This window comes from Phodopus roborovskii, unplaced genomic scaffold, assembly GCF_943737965.1.
Source record: "Phodopus roborovskii unplaced genomic scaffold, PHOROB, whole genome shotgun sequence".
NCBI classification, from domain to species: domain Eukaryota; kingdom Metazoa; phylum Chordata; class Mammalia; order Rodentia; family Cricetidae; genus Phodopus; species Phodopus roborovskii.
This window is the reverse complement of record NW_026126407.1, coordinates 47,116,617-47,140,733: the sequence shown is the minus strand read 5'-3', so window position 1 is coordinate 47,140,733 and position 24,117 is coordinate 47,116,617. Positions and strand designations below refer to the sequence as shown.

At 37.1% G+C, this 24,117-nt stretch overlaps 1 protein-coding gene across 6 annotated transcripts in view; it reads right to left on the bottom strand.

Annotated features, from left to right (window-relative positions):
• Cpeb4 (cytoplasmic polyadenylation element binding protein 4) overlaps nt 1-24,117 on the bottom strand; it is a 63,168-nt gene that overhangs the window by 4,686 nt on the left and 34,365 nt on the right. Inside the window, exons 3-10 of one of the 6 annotated variants that reach the window (XM_051181010.1) lie at nt 21,249-21,293; nt 19,855-19,905; nt 11,209-11,232; nt 9,438-9,611; nt 5,684-5,773; nt 5,000-5,118; nt 2,818-2,932; nt 847-1,028 (exon numbers count right to left, since the gene is read on the bottom strand). In XM_051181010.1, coding sequence (XP_051036967.1) covers nt 847-1,028; nt 2,818-2,932; nt 5,000-5,118; nt 5,684-5,773; nt 9,438-9,611; nt 11,209-11,232; nt 19,855-19,905; nt 21,249-21,293 — 800 coding nt within the window. The remainder of the gene's footprint in view (nt 1-846; nt 1,029-2,817; nt 2,933-4,999; nt 5,119-5,683; nt 5,774-9,437; nt 9,612-11,208; nt 11,233-19,854; nt 19,906-21,248; nt 21,294-24,117) is intronic. The other 5 variants (XM_051181011.1, XM_051181012.1, XM_051181013.1 and 2 more) reach the window with 5 other exon arrangements.

Genomic DNA, 24,117 nt, shown 5'->3' with positions numbered 1-24,117 from the left:
AAACAAAACCATTTAAGCATACTGCAAGGGTTAGTGGGCAAGTAGATGGCTGCTTTCTGCTTCATGAACTTCTCAGACATTGCCAAGCCTGGCTGGTGGTTTAAGTGTCCACAGCTGTGGCTCTGGTAAAACAGGATGTGGCTATGTTCCTCACAGCCTGAAACCTCACTTTGTTCTTTGTCAATGAGAGTAATTTACCTGAATCTAAAAGAGAGAGGTGACTTTACAGAACTGGGCTGTTCCAGCATGCAATAGGCCCACCATCACCTGGGCCTCTCAAGCATTAGAATAACCTGTTGTTAACTCAGCAACTACAACAAGATTGGTTATGGTTTTAGTCTTGGCAGACTCTTGGATGAAAATCCCTAGCAGCACTTGCAGAAGATGAAGAAAGGCAGTTAGATTTTAAGCCCTGGACTCCATAGAGGACTTAGAGAGGGACTGAACACTGACTTAGGGATTTCACTATGGAAGACCAAACCTAAGCATTTCTAATGATACACCCCAGCTCTGAGACCCGCATTGGCAGTGGAAGAGCAAGTAGGCATGTGACTGTGTTACAGCAAATCATGCCCCTGTCCCTGTAGCTACAGCCCATTCTTTCTCTTTATTTATACTGAGAACGACCACATAGAACATACATGGCCTGAAACAGTGAGCATAACCCACCACTGATTTGTTTTTAATGCTCAGATTGAGAAAAGCACAATAAAATAACCAATGAAGACTTCAAAGTAACGTATCACAGAGTGTTGGATTCTAGTGTCAGTACTAAGGGAAGTGCCAATGTGCATTAAACACAGGTGAACCACTTCTAGAACTTTCCAAACACAGTCCAAGACTTACCCGTTTATCTATCTCTCCATGCTGTAGCTGAACAAAGCGGGCACTAATAGCAGCTATGTAACTCTGTTGATTAGAAAATGCAACTCGCCCAGCTCCTTTTGGGTATTTGAGCTCAGGGTCAGTATCGATCCCAGCATAGCAGACGCCTCCATACAGCCGATCCATTATCATCGCAAGCTCCACTAAAAATAAAGAAGCAGAGACACTTAAAATCAGGAAGACTTATCTGGCTCACACCTACAGTTTTAACAAAACAAAGCTCATGTGACCTCTGAGTTTGCATCATTATAGTCACTATTAGAATAAAAACCATTACTACAAGAGCTTTTCTGCTGGATCAGTGTTTATTCACCCAGCAGGCTGGTTGGTTTACAATGTGCCCTTTTAATCTTCACAACCTATGAAATAGGTAATAATTTTCTGAGAAAACTGAGGCCCATGATGATTGGTCTGTCACAGGTGACAGGGCCAGGCCTGGAGCCTACGTTTGTCTGCTCTGGGTTGCATTGTTATTATATCTGTACTGGTTATCAAGGTATTGGTTACTGTAAATTGAACATTAGAATAATAACTGATAGATTCTTTGGGAGCCCTTCTGATCCCCCTTCGCCATCTATTACCTTTGCTTTTATCTAATTATTCACTAGCACATTTTGCATTGGCTGCTTTTTCAGAGGACCCACGTTTGATTCCCAGCACCCACATGGCAACTCACAACTGTCTATATAACTCAAGTTCAAGAAGATCCAATGCCCTCTTCTTGCCTCTGGGGGTATTGTACACACATGTTGCACAGACATACATATAGGCAAAACCCCCATACACATTAAGATAAAAATAAAATAATTTTTAAAAAAGAGTTTGAACATAGGGTGGACAATGCTTCTGCCAGAAGACAGTGACTAGGGAATGAAAATCTCAGTGCAGGCTTCCAAAACCTCCCTGTGTGTTACTGATCAGTGACACCCAGAGGTCCACTAAACAACACTGCTCTATGGTTGTCTACCACAACTAGATTGCTGCAGAGACTCAGTCCTAAACGAGGCATCTAACCAATGTCCCCACAAGGCTCAGGGAACATCACAGAAGAGGGAGTAGAAAGAATGTAACAACAGGAGGATGGGGAAGAGCACTCTGAAGTGCTGTCTCCTGACAGAACATGCCACTGCACTCGTGACCTCATTGCAGCTTCACAAGATCACACCAACAGCAGCCAGCCTCAAGTAGACTCTGGTTTACAAAAACTGAAAAAAAAAAAAAAAAAAAAGAGAAAAGGAAAGGACATGGAGGGAAGAGGGGAATTTGGTGGAGATGCCTGGGAGAAGTTGAAGTAGATATGATCAAGATACATCGTTCACGTATGTGAAACTGTAGAGAATAAATAAAAGATATTCTATTTTAAAAACCTGAGAGTGAAGGCATCTTCTCCATGAAATATTAAAAACATAAAACTATATTTTTATTCATTTCTATCACCCTCTCAAACCTCAAGTTATTTATGTCAGTTGGGGATGTAATTTCATTGTAGTTATTAGTCTAAAAACATGCTGGATTGAATTTGTATTTAGGAGCTCAGTAAACAGCTGATGAGAAACTGAGGACATGAGAAATAAACACTGTATATCTCAACACACAAAGGGCTTTGGATTTCAAGATAAATGACAATGATTAGCATCTTACAGTACTATACCTAAGCACTCTGCATAAGTTATTTCACTTAGTCCTCAACTCTACAAAGTATATGCACTTTTAATTTCATTTTACAGATGGGAAAATTGACTAGGAAATTTATATAATTTGTCCAAGGTTGCTCAACTACTAATAGGAAACAGAACACATTTATTCTAATCCAAAAATTTGGATTTTAGACCTCTCTCTTGCACATTAACTCAAAGCTCATGGAGTACTTCAGCTGAAGATCTTTATATTTCACATGCTAATGATACAGAGCTTTTGTCTGTTTAACTATACCAGCTCGTAATGGTCGAGGAACACCACCAACAAATATTGTTTTTCGTGGGTCAAGCGGCTGTGAACCATCCATCACAAAATCACTGTCACTGAGATTCCAGGGCCGAATCTGTACCTAAGGAGTATGTAAACCAAAATGCTCATATCAAAAACAGTTCAAAATTATTATAAAGTGTATTTTACAATAAGCCATTTCATCACAAATCAATAAAGCTTTAAAAACTAAGAGGCTTAAAAATTACCTTCCCTACCCTTCATTTCAGAGTAAGAATGTTCCAGGAATTGTTTATTTACTATAAGATAAATCCCTTAATACACCCATATATCCTTAATTACCTACAGGTTAACTATCTGTTTTTCAGTTTAATGGACCTTTGTCTTACCCATCCTACATAATTTAAATTTAAATAAAATAGAACTGAGCATATTTCCAGTAAATATATATTTACTATTGATATTAATGAATTTGTTGTATTGTTTTAAAAATTATTTCAAAGTAAAAATATTGCTAATATTTACAAAAAAATTTTAAAGATTTATTTATTTTTATTTATTTGGGTGCTGGGAACTGAACCCAGGTCCTCTGCAAAGGCAGCAAGTGCTTTAAATCACTGAGCAGTAATATTTTGATAAACACTTTAGTGCCTATTAACCCAATCAAGAATAATGTACCTAAGCAAGGCCTGCTTGTGCAGTCTCGTACATTCTATATACCAGTTTGATTTCTCCATGTCATGTGAGTGTGTGACACATTTAGCCATAAGGTCTTACCATCAAGTTTTTGTTGGTAGCCAAGAGCAATAGCAATAGCCTAGGATATAACTCACAACTGGCACTGAACTTTTTGTCTGATAACCTATGGCTTTAGGTAGTATCACTCTCCCTCTGTATAATGTAACTCTAATTCCCTCCTCAATGTCTCTCTTTCTATGTATGTATGTATATATGTATGATGTATGTATATGTACACACACACACACACACACACACACACACACACACACACACACTCAAGCTTACAAACAGTAGGTTTCCATATGGTTTTTCCAAATACTTGCAGTGTTAGTTAGCCCTCCCTGAACCCCTCTTCTGTCCTACTCTCTAATCCTCTTCACTTAAACCTTCCCACTTATAGCCTAGAAGGTGCTTTGTGGGTTGCTGGGGAAGAAAAGTCATCAATAGTCTTATCCAGCTGTGAACTCTGTGTGGTGAATTTGCCCACTGGTGCAACAGTGGCATGAATGTTATTGGAGTAACCAACAGTTTTCTATTGGACTTATGATCTACTTCAGGAGATAGAATTCATGTCTGATACCATTAACTGGGCAAGAAACTGTGGTTGGGTAGGTCATTGGCTCTAGAGGAGAACCTACTATTACTTTGCTAAAGGGACATAGTACAAACTTGCCTTCTAAATATTTATCCTTCTACCTATAGATTAAGCATATCTCACTGCTCATCAGAGAGTTTCTCCATGCAGTGGATGGTGGTTAATACAGAGATTCACAACTGGTTAAAGTGCAGAAAACATGTGACTGTGGAATGTTCACTTAAATGGGATATTTATCTCATACTCCCTCATCCAAAAGGCTCAGGAACACTGAGGAAGTGGAAATGGAAAGACTATAAGAGCTGAGGTTGGGGAGGATGCTGAAAAATAGTGCCTTCATCAACTAACAGCAGCTGTGGTTTCCTGTATATGATCAAGCCAGTCACAACTCCAATATTGGTAGGGGAGATGCTCATAGGACCCTAGTGCTTTTGGCAAGTGGTGACTGCTAGGGGAGGGATAGTCAGTTTTCTTCAGTACTATGGCCCATAGTTGGTTGACCATGCTCTAGAGGATGGCTTTACACCCATGCACATAAATCTGGAGCACTAATTAGACTCAGGAAGTTATTTGAAGGAAGAGGAAGAGAATGAAGAGGGGGAATGTGGGGAAGAAGAGGAAGAGATGATGTAGTTAGGAGAAGGATGTAGTGGAGGGATGTCTTCTAAAAGCTAAAGGGGGGATGGTAGGGGATCTAAACACAATGTATTCATGTATGAAATTATCAAAGAATACAATATAAAACCTGTTATATTCTGTTTTCAAACATATAAATTTAAATAGAAAACATTTAATTTAGGCAAGTAAATGAAAACATAAACAAAAGGCAATTCTATGCTAAACTAAACTTACTGGTTTATCCTTGATAGTTGGACTTGATACACACAGGTAGAGTTTTCCATCTTCTTCAATGCATGCATCAATGAGAGCCTGGACAGAACTTTCATCTTGAAACAGCAGGAATGCATAGCCTGGGGCAAGGGGGGAACAACAGAAAGTAAGACTTAACAGGCTTTCCTGTCTTTGTCATACATAGGATATAAATCTTAAAAGTAAAATTAAGGAAGGGAAAATAATAGAAAATATAAAAAAATTAAAACAACATTCCTGCTAAAAGTTTGAGTTCATTTTAGTATATCTTCTCTCTCTCTCTCTCTCTCTCTCTCTCTCTCTCTCTCTCTCTCTCTCTCTCTCTGTATGTAGATCATGCATGCAGGTCAAAGGTCAACTTGTTGCAGGAGCTGGTTCTCCTTATTCACACCATGTGGGTTTGGAAGGACAGAACTCTGGTTGTCAAGTGTGGCATAAGTACTGAGTCTTTTCACCAGCTCCATTTGGTAGTACCTAGAAACACCTTGCAATGTGTAATTAAAACTAAGTTAAAAGTATATTAGGTATAAAATTTTAAAACATGTTTAGAAACACATAAGTTTAACAATAAAAACTTTGCAGTCAAAGTAAATATTTATGAAAATATTCAATATTAGACGACCTGAGAATAAATTGCACTTCAATGATTAGAACCTCAAGAATTACCTTTTGGTGGAAAATAAGATTTGCTCTCTGCCTTATGAGGCCAATCCACAATCAAAGGGCCAAAGCGACGGAAACTAGCTGTAATCTCATCTAATGAAAAATGACAAAAGTAGATTTAAATGTACCAGTTTTAGTAGTTTTTTTTTTTAAGTATAAAATTACTTTATTGCAATGAAGTCACAAATAAAACCTCTCCAAAGCTAGAATGTGGCCACTCAAACAAGTAAGTGCCCTGTTCTAAAGTCTACACATCTCAGTGAACTTCTAAACAGTCAGAGTATACATACTGAACTCGTGGAGCTTCACTTGGGGTTTCAAATTTTCACTATTGGGCTGGAAAGATGGCTTAGCTGTTAAAGGCTAGGCTCACAATCAAATTTTCAGTGTCAATTATATTTTTATGTACTTACCCAGCACATAAGGGGAAAAAAAGGAAAAGGAAGAAAAATATGACAGAGGTAAAACTAGAAAACAATTAGCTATCGTCTTTCAAGACTCATGTGTCCATTACCTTGCCTTATCTCCTGATATCACCCTTTCTTACTCTCCCTTTAAATAAAAATCTATCTCCAACAATGGTGCAAAGAGCTCCTGTATTATTTATGTACTCATCACATTTAAGACTCAGCGCATTTCCCTCCAACTTCTTCCTTTTCCTCTTTTTCCCTCTAGTTAGATACACATATGAATCAATTTATCTGTCCATCATCTTTTACTGACATCATGCTGTATGATTCCCAAACACTACCATTGGTCTCAGCTCAAAGCAAGATTGCTTTCTTTTATATCTCTACATGTAGCTTCCGCAGTCAGGAAATCAATACTGAAACAATTACACTCCAGTGCTCAGATTCCATTCACTAACCCAATAAAGTCTTTTCCTTTAATTTTGATCAGGAATCCCATCCAGAGCACATGCTCATTAACTGTCACATCCATGCAGCATTAGACTGTTTCAGTTCTCCACAGTCTTTCTATGTCAGTGGTTCGGTCAAGACCCCTGGGTCCAATAATCCTTTCATAGGTGTCACTTAAGACCATCTGCATATTAAATATTCACATCATTATTCATAACAGTAGCATATTACAATTATGAAGTAGCAACAAAAATAATCTTATGGTCAGTGTCACCACATTATGAGGAACTGTATTAAAGGGTTTCAGCATTAAGAAGGTTGAGAACCACTGTTCTATAGTATGCTGACATGGAGTAAATGTTTGTACATTCCATCTTGCAAATCTCTATGCTGAAATAAACCCAGTTGAAAAGAACTTAGAGGAACCTTAGGTAGGTGGCTGGGTTATGGGATAGAAGCCTCATCAATATTATCAGTTTAAGATTTTTATTCATATAAAAGGGCCCAGAGAGGTCCTTTGTCACTTCTATCATGTGCTAACAATGATGGCTATTATCAAAAGGCTATTGGCAGGCACTTGCACAGGCAAGGAACCTCCTAATGCTTTGACCTTGAGCTTTCTAACCTCCAGAATGATGAAAAGTTCCTAGTGTTGATAAACAGCCTGGTTTATGGTATTTCAGTCTAGCATTGCCCTTGTTTGTGTTTGTATTCTGCTTCCTCATTAGTTTCATGCTGTATATCCCAGACACAAATACTACCAAATGATGCTGTGTCATTTCATCTTTTAATTAGACACATTGATCTTAGTTACTTGGTTCCTCTATATTACAGTTCTCTATTTTGATTATCTATCTATCTATCTATCTATCTATCTATCTATCTATCTATCTATCTATCTACCTATCTACCTACCTTTCCCTGAGAGGGCCAGTGGGAGCCCCCAGGACCTTCTGACCTTTCCCTGACATTTTAAAAAGTGCTTTCATACTTTGTGGCTCAGGAAGATATTCAATCGTATCTTGTTTTTCTGCTATACCTCTAAATCATGTCAACATATGAAATGGTTTTTTATAAAGCAGTCTTGGTTCTTTTTAGCAACAAAAAGAAAACCCCATATTCTCATAGATATTCATTATTTCTAAGTCTTCTTCAGTAGACAAAGGTAGGAAAAAACAAATATACATGTAAACAAACATGTTTATAACTCTTTATGTATTCCAAAAACCAACACACATATTTTCAATGCAACTCCAACATCTCATGGGTTTTCCTTTTTCCTTCCCTTGTCTTAAGTTTCTTCCAGCTGTAAAACAGTGTGGTCTATTCTGCTATACCTGTTTCTGTTCAATTTAGCTTAAATGAGACTGATTTGCAGGAGAATGCTGCTAGGCTAACTTGGAAGTTGTATGGTTCATAAAATTTTTTCTTCCTGAGCAAGGTGAGCTAGATGGTGGGAACAGAACTAACCATAACCCTCACTATGAAAGGAAAAGTCTCGGCTTGAGTGATGCAAATCTGGAATACTCTCAGCTCCAGCTTAAGAAAATCAAATCCAAATGTAACAAGCAAGACTCTCTTGCCAGAAAGGAGGACCCTAGCCTCGAGGGCTTCTGGCACCCTCTCAAGTGTTCAGTGGTCCATCTTTATTTACCATATTTCCATGACTACAAGCTAGCATTTCAACTTTGTTGCTTTAGAGGCATTGTCACAGGACACTAGGTTGTTCAAGTTATGTCCCAGTACTAATTCTGGTTTTGCTTCTGTTTCAGCTTATTCAAATTCAAATGACATCCCATGTCCCATAGAAATTCTGTAACTTTATATTAACAATTCTCCAGAATATCTGTCAAGCTCTGCATTCTGAGGGTGATAAGGAGAATGAGTGTGAATGGAATTGAAATTTCAGGAGTTTTATCAAGAGACTTAACAAGTATGTTTGTTATAATCTTCCACCTTCTAGAAGCTTCATAAACTTGATCTCATTCTAAGTGACAAATGAATAAATATTAGATCTTACAGACTTTTACAGACATCTATTCTATTCTCTAGAACATGAATTAGTCTATATCCATTTCCATTCAGAAAAAGTAATAGAAAGTATCCAAGGCTGTGTGATTGTGGGATGGTCTGCCACTATGATTTTTATTAGAGTCACTGAAACCAAGAAATGAACTCAATATTACTGAGTAACTAATCCCTAAAGGTCCTTATAGGGCTCAATACTGACTCAAGTCTTAGCTCAAATATTCTTTAAAGTGGGTTTCCTTAGCCACCTGATCTAAGAAGACTGCTTGCATGCCAGACCCCATAACAGTTTGCATTCCAACACTGCTCTCTGATACTCTCTCTTATGTTTACATAATTTTCATGCACTTTCCCCCATTAGAATGCAGATTCTGTAATCGGGCCCTTCTGTCTTGTTTTCTTATATAAACAGGCCCAAGAACAGTACAGCTGTTTAGAGAACGTTTAAATGCTTGGTGAATGAAAAATAATATGTCTTATAGTACAAGTATAGACTACATTTTTAAAAAGTTCATGTTTAATCTAAAATTTGAAACAATTAAAGGTAGCAAAACCCAATAAAACTGGACAAAACAGAATAGGGCACTTAAGCCCATGCTGTTCACAATGGACTTGTTGGGAAATCTGCTCTGGGGTCTTCCCTTGTTCCACTGAATTTGGTCATTGCTTCAGCTCATTCCCACAATCCTTTTTCTCTTCCTTCTGCAACTAATCTTATGGTATGATAGGATGAAAGGACAAGAGAACAAGGTGAGCTAGACTGAAGAGTCAGAGGCAGGTAAGATAGGACTACAATAGCAAATTGTAGGTACAACTTCCCCCTGGCCACCATGTGGCACGCTGCTCCAAACAGTCCTTCCTGAATATACCTTCATCAATATCAGGAGGCAATCCACCCACGAACACCTTGCGGGAGTATCGTTCCACTCTCTCCCCATTCTGGTGAGTAAAGCAGTGAGGTGAACCCAGGCCACTATGAAGAGGTTGATCCCCACGGCCATCATCCAGGAATCCATCTTCCATCGGAAACAGTGAAGACTGACCTGAAACAGAAAGCAGAGTAGAAAGCTAATAGAAAGGGCTCCTTGTCACTGATTATCATACACACCAAGGAAAAACATGAATTGATAAAACTACTGCTTTTATTTGCTCACTACAGGATCACTTATGCTCTGGAACTGTTATTACCTTAAAGTCTACTGAATCAGAGAGACTAGATTTGGTTAACAGGGGGCTACTCAAGTATCCCACAGAAATCCAGAAGCTTCAGCATATGAAATGGAAGCACAGTATAGGACAGCACTCTTTTTGAAAGCTGTTGGCAACAGACTGCAGTGCCTTGGCAGTGTGCCATGGCAACCTACACAAGGACAGAGATTATTAAATTTGGCTATGAAATGGTGGTCACATAAATTTAATTAGCAGACCAAATTGCATAGCCTCTACATACTTTCCTAAAAATGTACTTAAAATGAGCAGGCCAATTTTAAGTGAGTACTCATTAGTGATTACATTAATTAATATGATATATCAAAGCCCACTTAATGTTGGTACCCAATTTAGTTTTGAGTCTTACAGCATTTAAGATCTGGAGAAATGCTAAACACATAGTAGCTGAGTGATTATCAGCTTACCAACTATTATGTCATCTGTTTTGAAAAACTATCATAAAAACTGAAACTCCTATCCTCTGGAATACACAGGAAAGGAGAAAAGACTAGAAATGCCAATGTGCATAAGTCTTCCCATACTTACCCAGCAGGGAAACACAAAGGTCTAGAATATAAGCAAAGCATAGAGGTACAGAAAGTTGTAATCTCTCAGGCTTTCCCCTGATCAGGCTGCTTTTTACTTCTAGGTACATTCTGAGGAACTGTCAACTGCACTCTAGAAATGATCCATTTCTTCCTTTATTGGAACTCTCACATGCCCTTTGGTTGTCACAGTTACTGTAACTCCCACTCCTGAGCATAGACAACAGTGTCTTTGTTACAAATTCATCTTATATGCTATTAGTAAATTATGATCCAAAAATTGGCCTATAAGTAGAGATTATTTTCTAAATGATATTTTGATCACATTTTATATCTAAATGATCTTGTTTCCTTATAAAATAGCAAAGTATTACAGATAAGAAAATTAAGTTTAGTTGAGAACTTCTAGAAAATGAGTCTCTAAAATTCCCTGTTATTTCTAGAACACCTGTAGAATTACTCATGTATTCAGTTCATTATATTTTAAACTAAATAAATACATCATGTTTACTTATAAAAGAGGCTGATGGAAGTTCCTTGAGTATAAATGACTCTCCAATTAATGAGATTTTTTTTATACAAGTCTAGTTTTTAAGGAATCAAATCTTTAAGAAATTCTTAAATTAGTCTAAGAAGTTAAAAGGGATAAATTTTTAGCTATAAGTCAGCTAAATAATACACAGAATTCAAGTCCCACCATTCTGGTAATTTGTCCTACTCTTTAGTCTCCTTAGTTAGAATGTCAACTACAACTACAACAGAGACCAGAATGGCCAAACCCATCCACTTCCCTTCACTCCTTCCCCACAGAGATTATAAGCTAGGTAAACCTGAGTCCTCTCCATATAGAACTGATACATTCAAAAGTGAGAAACATTGATGTTACCTCTCCTTCGCCCATAAGTCCTTGCTGCATGTCAAATGAGAAGAAAAAACAAAAAACAAAAAACAAACAAAAACAACCTTTCAAACATTGTCAAAGAATCCACTGAGATTTCATCTATGAGCTTTTGAAATGGAAAAAAGAAGGCCACATTCCTCATTTCCTGGTCTATGCATCAAAAACCAAGGAAATAGACAGCTGTGACCAGTTTCATGCATTTTTTAAGAAGAACTTCAAAGACACCATACATCTTTACTGATCTTCACTTGTTTTAAAGAAACCTTTGGCTGTATTCATCATCCAAGGGCCAAGACATTATGAAGCTAAGGCTGTGTGCAACATGATCTCCACCAATTACCACTGTGTTAATTTATATTTTCTCTCAGATTTCCAAGCTAACAATTTAGTAAACGTATCAATATTGAATTCATGACCTTTCACCATTACAGAATACACATTTTATAACACTTTTCTGTTCATTTAAAATAGAAGATAATCATAACAAATGAAAATTTTAGGCAATTTATATATTGGCTTTAATCAACAGTTTTGTATCCTCAAACAAGCAAACAAACAACAATCCACCAACAAAAAAACCCTTCTACCCAGTTCCAAATATTTAAAATTGAAGGTTTGACATTTTGTTACCAAGTCATTTGCAGTTCAAAGGAAGAGAAAAAGTATTATTGAATCCACAAGAAACAGCATAAACTTCAGAGCATCCTGATAAAATGCTCTCTCTGAAATAAACTGACACTGAGGCTCACCCAGTTCAAGGGCTTTGGCTTGATTGGACATTTCCTGACCCCACAGTCTTGCTAAGCATAGTGGATAAAACAACCTGAGGCTTTGACCTCAGGGAATCAGGGATCATATAGGCCATAGGGTCACATAGCCATTTGTAATGATAATGAGCCATGCCTATAGCAATACTGACCTCTCTTTACCCACTTTCATTTTCCATGGTTTCAGTTACCAATGGTACATCTCAATTTGAAAATATCAAATGGAAAATTCCAGAAATACAATTTGTAACTTCGGAGTAGCATTATGGAACCTGGTACCTCCCTTTTCTATCATGCCCAAGATGTGGATCATCTCTCTATTCATATGCTGTCTATAGTCACTTTTGAGCTATTTTGAGAAAGACTGTATTCATATAACTTTATTACAGTTTAATTTAATTATATTAAAATCAACAAAATTAAATTATTGTTAATTTCTTACATACCTTACTTATAACTAAACTTTATTACAGGTATGTATGCATACATGTATGTATAGGAGAAAACATATAACACTATCATTAGTCTTGGATGTCTTTGGAGAATATAGTTCTGCTGGTTATGTAATACATGCAACAGGGACATAGGGGAATACCCTGTAAGGGGTGGCGATAATGTAATATAGGTGAACTCTTAAAGGAAAAACAGGAGTACAGGATTGCCATGACACAGAGTGCTGCAATGTTCAGGCAAAGAATGTAGCACAAGTAGGATTTGGCTAGGGACTGGGTTTAAATTGGACATATTGGGATAGGTTCTTGAGTTAAAATCACTAAACACCGCCAGGACTTTCACTCTCTGTCTTCTAGACACAACACAAATCAGTTTAACTCAGGACTAACAGGTGAGCATTTTGCAAAATAAAATTAGTTTTGATACCAAAACACATTTTTACCATTACTACATAGCACTGGATTCCACTGAACTACTGGAATGGCCTAAAACAGTGCTAAAACTTTACTCAAGGAAAGCCTTGTAGGTCTTCATTCCAGGGATTTCAGGGTTAGCAGGTGAAGAGCTACTTTCCAACTTACCAGACAGAGGTTAGAAAGACAAATGACATCACAAAAGTGGGTGTCTGCTTTTTATAAAAAGAACATTCTATTTAGACAACCACTTCAAAGACAAAGGAGTTTGGGGGAAAAAATGATTTCAAGGGGGATGGAGAGATGGCTCACTGGTTAAGAACTCTAGCTGGTCTTCCAGAGGTCCTGAGTTCAATTCCTAGCAACTACATGGTGGTTCACTACCATTTGTAATGAGATCTGGTGCCCTTTTCTGGCCCATAGGGATACATGCAGACAGAACACTATATACATAATAAATAAATCTTAAAAAAAAAAAAAAAAAAAAGAGTGACTTGGAGATCTAAGTTCTATCTTAACAAGTAAATTGATGCTACTTCAATTTATGAGAAAACAGAGATTTTTTTTTTTGTAGCTTTTAACAGCTACAAAACCAAATGAAAACTCACACGGCTTCCATTAAAAAATAAATTAACAAAGCCCCAAAGCCTTCAGGAACAGTACAAGCTATAAATAGACAAAAATAAAGTACCTGCAAAAATCTTCAAATGTGAATTCTCAGTTTTTATTTGTGTACCACAAAATTAAGTGGTTAATGTAGAGGTATTTACAGTTAAATTCCAGGATTAATGTTTGAAAACTAATCAGATACCTTTTCCCATATTAAGGGAAAATAGGCTGCAGGTGCATAGTGTTTAGAACTATAAAAACTTTAAAAATCAAACAGAAAAATCGGTGTACACTAGTACTAAAAAATAATGATTTGTGGAACTTAAAAATGACAATGTATTTTTTATTTTCACTTATTTTGTACATGTGTGCAAGTGAATTTTGACATGTGACATACATGGAAAAGTAAACAAACTATAGCTTTGATGAACATGCCAATACAATCAGAATCCACGTAGTAATTAAATGCTAAGTGCTGCCTCTCTATCCTATATAAAGATATATTAATACCCTTTCCCCACTGACTACAAGTTATATTTGGAATACATTGTGATGAAATACTTGTAACACAGACTTTCCAGGGGAAAATGTCACACAGATTTCTAATCTTAAGTAGAAAGTATAGTTTGTCATTTTGTGTTTTGCAAACACTAAGAGAGTGCACTGCAAGGGGGGAAAATTCACAAAGACATACACGTTTTGGAAAAGTTCTAGTTAAGTCAACTGAAGTACACAATGTGAAGAATTTCCCAAAGTTACTAAAGTGTCAACTTATAATTTATCAGATACGTGCTTGTGTTGCTAAGTTAAAGTCTCCCCAGTCTCCATTAGATTTAAATTGAATACTATTTGTATGGTCTTACCTTTACTTTTATTGCTCACTTTGGGCTTATAGAGTCTCCAATGATTTAATGTTCAGAACTAACAAGAGTCAAGAATAGCAAAACTGTGCTTGAAACATTGTGGTTATAAATGACTGTAACTTCTGGATCCTTGTTATTAGTTCTATTGATAAGTGCTTCATTTCTAAAACACATCTACAGAATTGCTTACAAATGGTTTTTTATTATTCACAGTCAAATCCCCTCTAGAAAATACTCCATTAGTTTGTGGGCTAGAATTCCAAAGAAGGTACAGAAAAATTGTTTTCTCTCTCTTTGAACATATTTCATTATAAAGGTGAGTTTCTATTCGTTTTTTAAAAGCATCCTTTTTTCCTCGTTTGAAAGTATCCATATCAGGATATATTCATAAAGAGAAAACAACTATTATGTGACCCTTTTTAATATGTGCAAATATTATTATATTGTGTAGCAACACACACACACACACACACACACACGTAAAATACAAAGACCTAAAGCTTAGAGTTGTTAAACTCTGAACAAGAGAGTAGATCCCAAAAGCTGACAGGATGCTTACATCAGAGATCAAGTCATACAGTCCAACAAAGATGCAAATAATAATTTTAGGTGATTTTTATAATCAACCGCTAATAAATTCACTGCAAAAATTAATTTATACGCACAGGCTGGTTATTAAAATTTCCTATGTCACATCAGTTTTCTGGTACAGTAGCATTCAAAAAATGTAACTACAGACAATATTTTTCCTGGGTAAATTACACTCTCCTTTTTGACAGATTTCTGCCCACATCCAAGCAAACAATGTCCCTCCTCTATTCTAAAACCTGTAATTAAGAGACAGTGTCTTTGATAGCCTTTAAAAGATAGGTCTCAACAGTCCTACTCTGGAACAAGAAAACACTTGATGTTTTTAAATGAACAGACATCATCACAGGATAAGAACTACAGGAATGAGTTTCCAACACTAACATTCTGTTGTTGTTCTAGGATCTTTCTAGTGCCCAAAGTTTATCTTTGAAACAGTTAATTCTAAGGACTAAAATAGTAGAGAAGGGAGAATTGAAAATAAAAATTAAAGGAAAAGTGATAGAACAAAAGTACAGACTTCTCTTTTTAATAGAGATGGTAGTGACTGTTGGTTTCCTTAGATAAAACTAAGTCATACCAGAAAAAACTTACAAGGTAATCTAGCTTATATTTAGCACTTTTACTTAAGAAACTAAGTTTCAAGCTTATATATCAGAACCATAAAACATACATACTTGTTACATAAAATTTACTAGAAAAGACATTCATTATGGGTTGATTTTTTTTCTCACACCCCAAAATTTATATGCTGAAGTCTTACCTTTAAGGACTTCAGAATATGATGACTTTAGAGACACAGTCTTTAAAGAGGTAAAGTTAAATGAGGACCTTTGGTGGGTCCTAATCCCACAAAAGCTATCCTTCTAAGAAGTTAGGATACAGATGTGTAAAGGAGGAAGACTAAGTAAGGAGAAGCCATCTTTATACCAATGAGAAGTCTCAGAGAAATCACCCCTAGACATGCCTTCATCTTGGACTTCTAGGCTCACAAAGTGACTTCCAGCCTTCACTAAATGACTGCTAGGCCCTACAAAGTGACTTCCAGCCTTCACAAAGTGAGCTAGGCCCCACAAAGTGACTGCTAGCTTCCACAAAGTGACTGCTAGGCCTCACAAAGTGACTTCTAGGCCCCACAAAGGGACTTCTAGTCTTTACAAAGTGACTTCTAGGACTCTCAAAGTGATTGCTAGCACCACAAAGTGACTTCTGGGCCTCCACGACTGTGGGGGAATAACTTATTTAAGTCACAGTCTGTGTGCTTGCTACTGTCCCCTCAGCAAACTAATACATTAATATGGCATCCAATAAGTAGCTAGAAAGTTTGAATTTTTAAATACATTTAAGCCCAAGAATCCTCCCCAAGAAAAAATAAAAACAAAACCTTTATAACCAACACAGAAGTAAGATGTGTAATTCCCTAGAAGGAATACTACAGCAGTCTGAAAAGTCATTCATCCATTAAGGTTACTGGATAGTATGAAAATGCTTGACTGAAACACAGCAAAACAAGAAATCACATGATCTGTGGATGAGTAAGCCTTTTTATCACAGTGCAAGCAAATTCCAATGTTATTCCAATATAAACTACCCCAAACTGGGAAAGAACTATGCCCCTTTTCTTTTTATTAGTAAGGATTTAAACTTAATTTCCTCACCCAAAGTTCTGAGGTTGTTTAAAATTTTCAAAACAACTTATATAATAAAAGTCAATCAAAATTCAAAAAAAAAAATTAAAATGTTCAAAAGGAGGGGTAAGTAGCTCTTGTATATCAGGCTGGTCTCTGATCTTGAACTCACAGAGATCTGTCTGCCTCTGCCTCTGCCTCTGCCTCCAGAGTGCTGGGATTAAAGGCGTGCACCACCACCACCCAGCTTGTTCCCATGGTTTTTAAAGTTTGAATAAACTATGATGACCAGGAAAAATAGCACCCCGAAGCCCTTCAAGTCTTGGTGGTAAAGTGACATGGTATCAAGCTTTTTTTACCCATTTTCTAAAACAGCAAAAAGTTGAGGGAGCTACATTTAAAAGTAGTGGTTTGGGTTACTTAATCTCAGTAACAAAGAAAAAACTTGTCCATCCCAGACAACTTTTACAGATTCACCTTAATAATCCCTTGTTATTGCTACTTTTTGTAAATCCTTGATGTGCACTTTCTTAATAACAATAACAAAAGAATGGTTTTAGTTTGACTTACTATCTGTTTGTGTGATGATAAATGATTTAGCTATATTTAATCTTCAACTCTGCAAGATGGGAGGTTTCAGTAATTTTTAAACTTGTCTTCATTAAGCACATTTACTCCTGTATATTAGACTTCCAAGATAAATACACCCAAAATCTGACCTAACCTAAGAGCAAAACTACTAAGAATTAGTGCAATAAGATCAATTTATTATAGAAAGTCCATTTGCAAGGATGTTTTATACAAATGGCTGAAGGAATAGCCAACACCCAAGCCTAAATCAAGATGCTGAAGGTCTCACTGCCCTCCTTTCCTAACTGACTCTGATTTCAAGACTTTTAAGTAATTTTTAAAAAATATTTTACTTCATATTTTAATTATGTGTGTTGGTCTGTGCACATGAGTGCAGGTGCCTGAGAAGGCCAGAGGTGTCGGATCTCCCTGGAGATGAAGCAACAAGTGGTTCGGAGCCTTGGGTCATCTATAAGGGCAATGTGCTCTTAACCATTGAACTATCTCTCTTCTGTTCCCACTTAATAATCTTCTAGTATATTTGTCTTTAATACTGGAAAATGAATGAGTTTGTTCTGGCATCTAATCTATCTACCTACAAGTTTCATTCTTCAGTTCAAATGAATAAATTGGCATCTGGTTCTACTGGTTTCCTACTAAAAATTAACACTAGGTCACCTCTGAAAAAAACCTAGTTTGGGCCCATTAAGCTGGATATTCTGAGACCATGGCAATCAAAACTTTACAATCTTGGGTCTTCCTTTAGAAGTTAGAGTTTCTCCTTTTAAGATATCTTTTTAATTTTCTTATCATCACATCTTTCAGTTTGAGATGATATTAACCCCAGTCAGTATATTTTCATAATAAATAAAACTTCTAAATAAGCAGCAGTAGAAATGAAGCATCTGGTTTTCCTCTATAGTTTATGGACCAATTAAACTTCAAAACATAAATACTTGGGAAGAAAGGTCATCTTTATTATTTTTCTTTTGCCAAGTACTAGTCACTGAAAATAAACTATCTATAAAAATAAATATTAATGGAGAGAAAAGGAAAGACATAACAAAAGACTCTTAAACATTTAAATGTGTTGATCTTTAAGGGAAAGTTACTAGAGAGTTTTTCTCACTTCACAAAGATCACAAAGATAAGTCTCACAGGCAACTGATCCAACTGAACAACTTCATGAGGAAATTAACATAGATAAAGTCAACCACTTTGCCTGGGATCATTCAGTCATCCAAATCTTAGCTCACTGTAATTTCCAATACCTGGACCTGAGCCTAGATCTAGTTTACAGGAAAAAGTAAACCTTGCTCCATGGAAGGGATGTCCTCCTCATTCTTATGCCATCACCATTAGGTGGTAGGTTTTAGCTTGGATACTTTTGTGCTACTATAATATATTATGAGCATATTATAATAGTTCCTTCTATAATAGTATAGTGGCGTTATTTTATAGATGTTGTTTTATTGTTATTATTTCTGGCACTGCAGCATGAAGAGAACAGATTGTGATCAAAGAGTGAGGTTTTAGTGTACTATAAAGCTTCTGGAAGAGCTGATGGGTCTAGCACCTCTCATACATCTACTCTCTTGTTGACTTTATGTGTGTTTATGGGGGCGGCTAACAAACCTATATTCCATAGGACACCATTCTCAAGTACTAACTAAAAGGAAACCTGATTATAACAATCACTTTCAATTCCTCATTTACTATTTGCCATAGACAAGGCGGTTTTGTTTGTTTTTGTTTGCCTAAGGAATGATGAGAAGGAATCAAGAATAACTCTTGGAGGGCAGAATATCTTAAAAGAGATTTGAAATTAACAGAAATCTGGAAAAAATTTCAGGAACTAGAGAGGAAACTTAGTAGCTGAGGTTCTGTTCTTCCAGAGGACCCAAGTTCAGTTTCCAGTACCTACATAGCAGCTCACAGACTGTAACTTCAGGTCCAGGGAATCCAGTGCCCTTTTCTGGCCTCCAAAGGAACTGGCACACTTTTGCCACACATAAATAAAATAAATCACATAAAATAAAAATAAATCACACACACACATGCACACACGCACGTGCACACACATGCACAAATAAAAAGAAAAAAAAAGGTATTTTAAAACTGTGATACCAAATATTTGCGTGCGTGCGTGCGTGTGTTTGTGTGTGTGTGTGTGTATTAGTTAAAGCTCTTTAATTCTGTGAGTAGATGTCTTTCCTGTGACCTTTGACTTACTTCTGGCATGCACACATAAAAGGAGGATTAGTGGGCACATGAGTAATGCTTGGGCCAGGTAAAGATGCTCTATGAAAGGAACTGTAAAGGCTAATCTATCTTCATTTTTTATGCTCTCACTGTCAGTAAAGAATGAATGACCTTCTCTTTGTAATGTAAAGCACTGAGGTCTTGGACTGCCTCTTCCTGGTTCTAAGTCTCTGGTTATCCCTGGCACTCTACCTTCAGCAACTAGCTGGCATTTGATAAAGGTGATCTGTGTCAATATGGGATTCACAGTCACTCTCTTCATTAATTTCATAATGGAGAATCAAGTGGTATTTTTTAGAGAAAAGGTCTGTCACAATTTTGAGGGACAAGAATTGTTAAGTGATTAATAGCAATCTACAACTGTCATTGTAGAACAAGTGTTACTTCTGCACTTGTTGAAGCACAAATACTATATTTTCTCACCTAACACTAACTTCAGTTTTGTGCACTTCACTAGGGTAAATCAATTATCACTTACCATTAATAAGCAGAGAACTATCGGATCCTGGATATGAATAGTTTAGACGACCTGAAGGTAAAAGAAGGCCGTTACTAATTTTTTTTCATAGATGGTTTAAACTTATTCAATAACAGAGTTGAGTTGATGGCTTCTAATATGCAAAATATGCATTTTTGGACACAGGTTTGTTGTTCTGAGGAACATAATGAATCAGACGATATATCAGGCATTGATGCACCAAAAAGGAAAGTCTGAGGGTGTAAAGTCTCCCTCATATTTAACTATTCATAACATATTAACTATTTACCTATTAAGTCATTCTTGTTTCCAAGTCACCACCCAATATATTTTTCTTTATACCACTGTGTTCTGACATAATCTTGAAATCTTTTGTCCTACAAATATGAAATATTTTTCATTTGTGTTAGTTGTTGCTTTTTGAAAGGATGCAATTTCAGTATTTTCTTCTTCTTCTTTTCTTCTTCTTCTTCTCCTTCTCCTCCTTCTCCTTCCTCTTCCTCTTTTGTTTTTCTAGACAGGGTCTTTCTGTATAGCTTTGGATGTCCTAGAACTTGTTCTGTAGACCAGGTTGGTCTCAAACTTACAGAGATCTGCCTGTCTCTGCCTCTGCCTCCTGAGTGCTGGGATTAAAGGAGTATGCCACCACCGCCCAGCCACAGTATTCTCTCTCTCTCTCTCTCTCTCTTTCTCTCTCTCTCTCTGTGTGTGTGTGTGTGTGTGTGTGTGTTTTCCTAAGAAAAAAGTCAGACTTTTGCAGGAAAAATGCATGATGGGAGGTTTGAATTTAGGTTTTGGGCGGTGCACATTGAAAGTAGAGAAGAAAGTCTGTTTGACTCTTTGACTCTTATGTTCTAGAAAGAGCTCAAAGCCCTGACACAGAGCACAAACACACTAAGCACTCAATAAATGCATGGCCACTTAGCTTCCAAGTTTGAAATGGTTCATACATTTTGAAGCTAAAATCACTATTTAAGAGCTATTCCCAAAAAAGAACTCGTGAAAGCACTGAAAATGTTGGATGAACTGTCTTACAAATTGGCAAGGGAAGGCAATAGGATTTCTCTGCCTTTATAAAACTATATTTGTTTTTTGTTTGTTTGTTTTTCGAGACAAGGTTTCTCTGTATTGTTTTGGAGCCTGTCTTAGAACTCTCCCTGTAGACCAGGCTGGCCTCGAACTCACAGAGATCCACTTGCCTCTGTCTCCTGAGTGCCACCAACACCCAGTTTACATATTTCTGTTTTTTGAAGAGCCTCTGCATGTAAAGTGAGTTATCTAAACCACAAATTCTTACTGAATACATATGGTGTACACTCTTAAGTTTTAAAATAAATACCATTGAGGCAATGTTTTTTTAAGTCTGCATACCCCACCCGCTCATCTTTACTAACCTTCAGGAACATGGTGGAGAACCCTCATCAAGTTCTGCCACTCATCTAAGGAAGTGGCAGAAAAAACTTGGTTGTTAACTTTCTGCTATAGTCAGGAGTAGCATAATACTATCTAACTGTCTCTGAAGCACAGAGAGACTTTTAGGAGCCAACACTGAGTTCTAGGAATTCTAGTCATACAGAGCTTGAGTCTCATGGCTATAGAGAAGCAGAGAGGAGACAGAGTCTGCCAAGCCTTCATGCTGGAGCAGGCCTTCTCTGAATGTCAGCAACTCTACCCAGTTCACAGAGTCTTTGGGGACCAGAGGTAATATGGTCTCATCATTCCAACACTAAGCACTAACAACTCTTCAGGAGGAAGCTTCCATGTTAAAACCTTGTGTGTTCAAAAGAACTTCACAGACCAAAAATTTGGTTCTGCTCAGGCATGTGCCCCACTTTTAAGGCAAATGACCTTTCACAGCTGGTCTGCTCCTTAGCTTCCTGAATACAGCAAACATGGCACGACCCTGGGAGCTCCTGGCAGAGTCCCCAGCTGGAACACTGAGAGTGAGCCTTACTCTGACAGCTTTAGCTTGGCTTAACAAAATAGATAGGCTTACTGTCAGGCAAGCACTAGCTTTGATCATGAAGCCAATACCATTCAAGACTATCAGCAGTGACATTAAGGGATTTTTTTTTTCTTTTTAAGTTTCACAATGTTTCCCCAATGCTTTGCCCAATTCTATAAATTCTTTCGATAACAGCTATCTCTCCCTTTCTGGAAATCTTCCCAAAGCATCCTTCATACTATATAGGGGCTGAATCTTCTACAAGCTATACCCACTACTATACTTCAGTCTTCTTTGCTCTGTGGCTGCCAATATCAGTCATATTATCTTCCCTTTCCTATTTCATGGCTAAGGTCCTGACTATCCCTTCCCACAGATCCACAGTGGGTCTCATTGCCTATTCCCCAGCAAAGGACAGATACTGTCTGTGTCTGTCAGTCTAGGCACTTACCTACCTACCCTAAGGGTTCTTCTTTAAACTCACAGCAAAAGCTAGCAGAAGACTTGCACATTTGTCTTAAGTGATAGATCTAAATAAGCATTTCATCAACACCCAAAGTTCATAGGTCCTATTTATTACTTTCATTCTTACTGTTCAGACAAATGTATAACAACATGTGTCCACATGCACCTTTTGATTCAGAATCACAAAGCAGTTACATTATCCTAAGATTTCTCTGTGCTCCACCTATTTATTATGTCTTTTTACCCCAACCTTGGGTCTTTTTGCTTTTTATTTTATTTTTTTTTTTTTTGGCTTTTACTTTTTAAATATTTTATTAATTTTTATTTAAATTTAAAAAATCTTCTTTTACATACCAATCCCAGTTCCCTCCCCTCCCATCCTCCCACTTCCCCTACAAACTCTCCATCCCACCTCCTCCCCATCCACGCCTCAGGAAGGGTGAGGCTTCCCATGGGGGATCACCAAAGTATATCATATCATTTGGGGTAGGACCTAGGCTGAGAGAGTATTCCTCCATAGGGAATGGGCTCCCAAAGCCATTGCTGCACTAGGGACAAATACTGGTTCCACTGCCAGAGGCCCCATAGACTGCTCAGGCCCCCCTACTGATACCATGTTCTGGGTCTTATGCTGGTTCCCCAGCTGTCAGACTGGGGTTGGTGAGCTCCCACTTGCTCAGGTCAGCTGTTTCTCTGGGTTTCCCCAGCATGGTCTTGACCCCTTTGTTCACCACTCCTCCCTCTCTACTGGATTCCAGGAGTTCGGCTCATTGCTTAGCTGTGAATCTCTGCTTCTGCTTTCATCAACTACTGGATGAAGGCTCTAGGATGGCATATAAGGTAGTCATCATCTCAATTATCAGGGAAGGGCATTTAAGGTAGCCTCTCACTATTGCTTAGACTCTTAGTTGGGGTCATCCTTGTGGATCCCTGGAGACTTTCACTGTTTTGTAGAATACCATATGGCTGAAATCATAGAACCAAGCCTTATCAGACAGGCTTCTTTAACTTCTTGGGGACTTAAGGTTCTTTTATGTCTTTTCTGGAACTTGATAGCTCATTTCTTTTAGTACCAAATAATGTTACATTGTTTGTATGGGACTACTAAGGGATATTTTGGTTACTTATAAGTATGGCAATTATTAGTTAACCTGTTAGAAACATCTGTATGTTGGTTTTTGTTAAGGCTACAAGTTTTCTGAGGAGTTTTTTCAAATATTTTCAGTGTCACCTTTTTTAAAAGATACTTTTCCCAAAATGGAAATATCTTTTTAAATTAGCTCACCAAATTTTACATCTAGCCATATAGAAATTGTCAGTTTTATGTAACCATTTAAGCTACTGGATAATTCTCTTATCTTTTTTATGTAATAAATGCCCTTTGGGACTAAAACTTTTTAATTTAAGCCTATGTAAGTTTTCTGTTTAAACATCAGAAAACACTCAATAAATTTATTCTACTGAACTTAAAACACCAGTACTTCATAAACGAATGAAGGATAAATAAAAATAATTGAGATATGTAAGCATACAGATAACCCAGTGCCTGTGGTTTTGTTGGGTTGGTTTTTTGATAATTCATCTATATACATGTTTTGGTACACTTATAATTTAGCTCCTGAAAGAAAAAAAAAGATGGCATTAGAATTTTAGGCAAGTGAACTTATTTGATGGCTAAAATTCAATCCTTGAAGGTTTTTGATATAAATATAAAAAAAGCTGTGTTATAAATATAAAAAACACTACCTGATCAGGATCCTAAGGGATACCATCACCAGAAATTCAATGTGTCTCTGGAGGCAGCTATGACATTTGGAGCCAGAGCCTAGCACATATCATACAGAAGGCAGAGG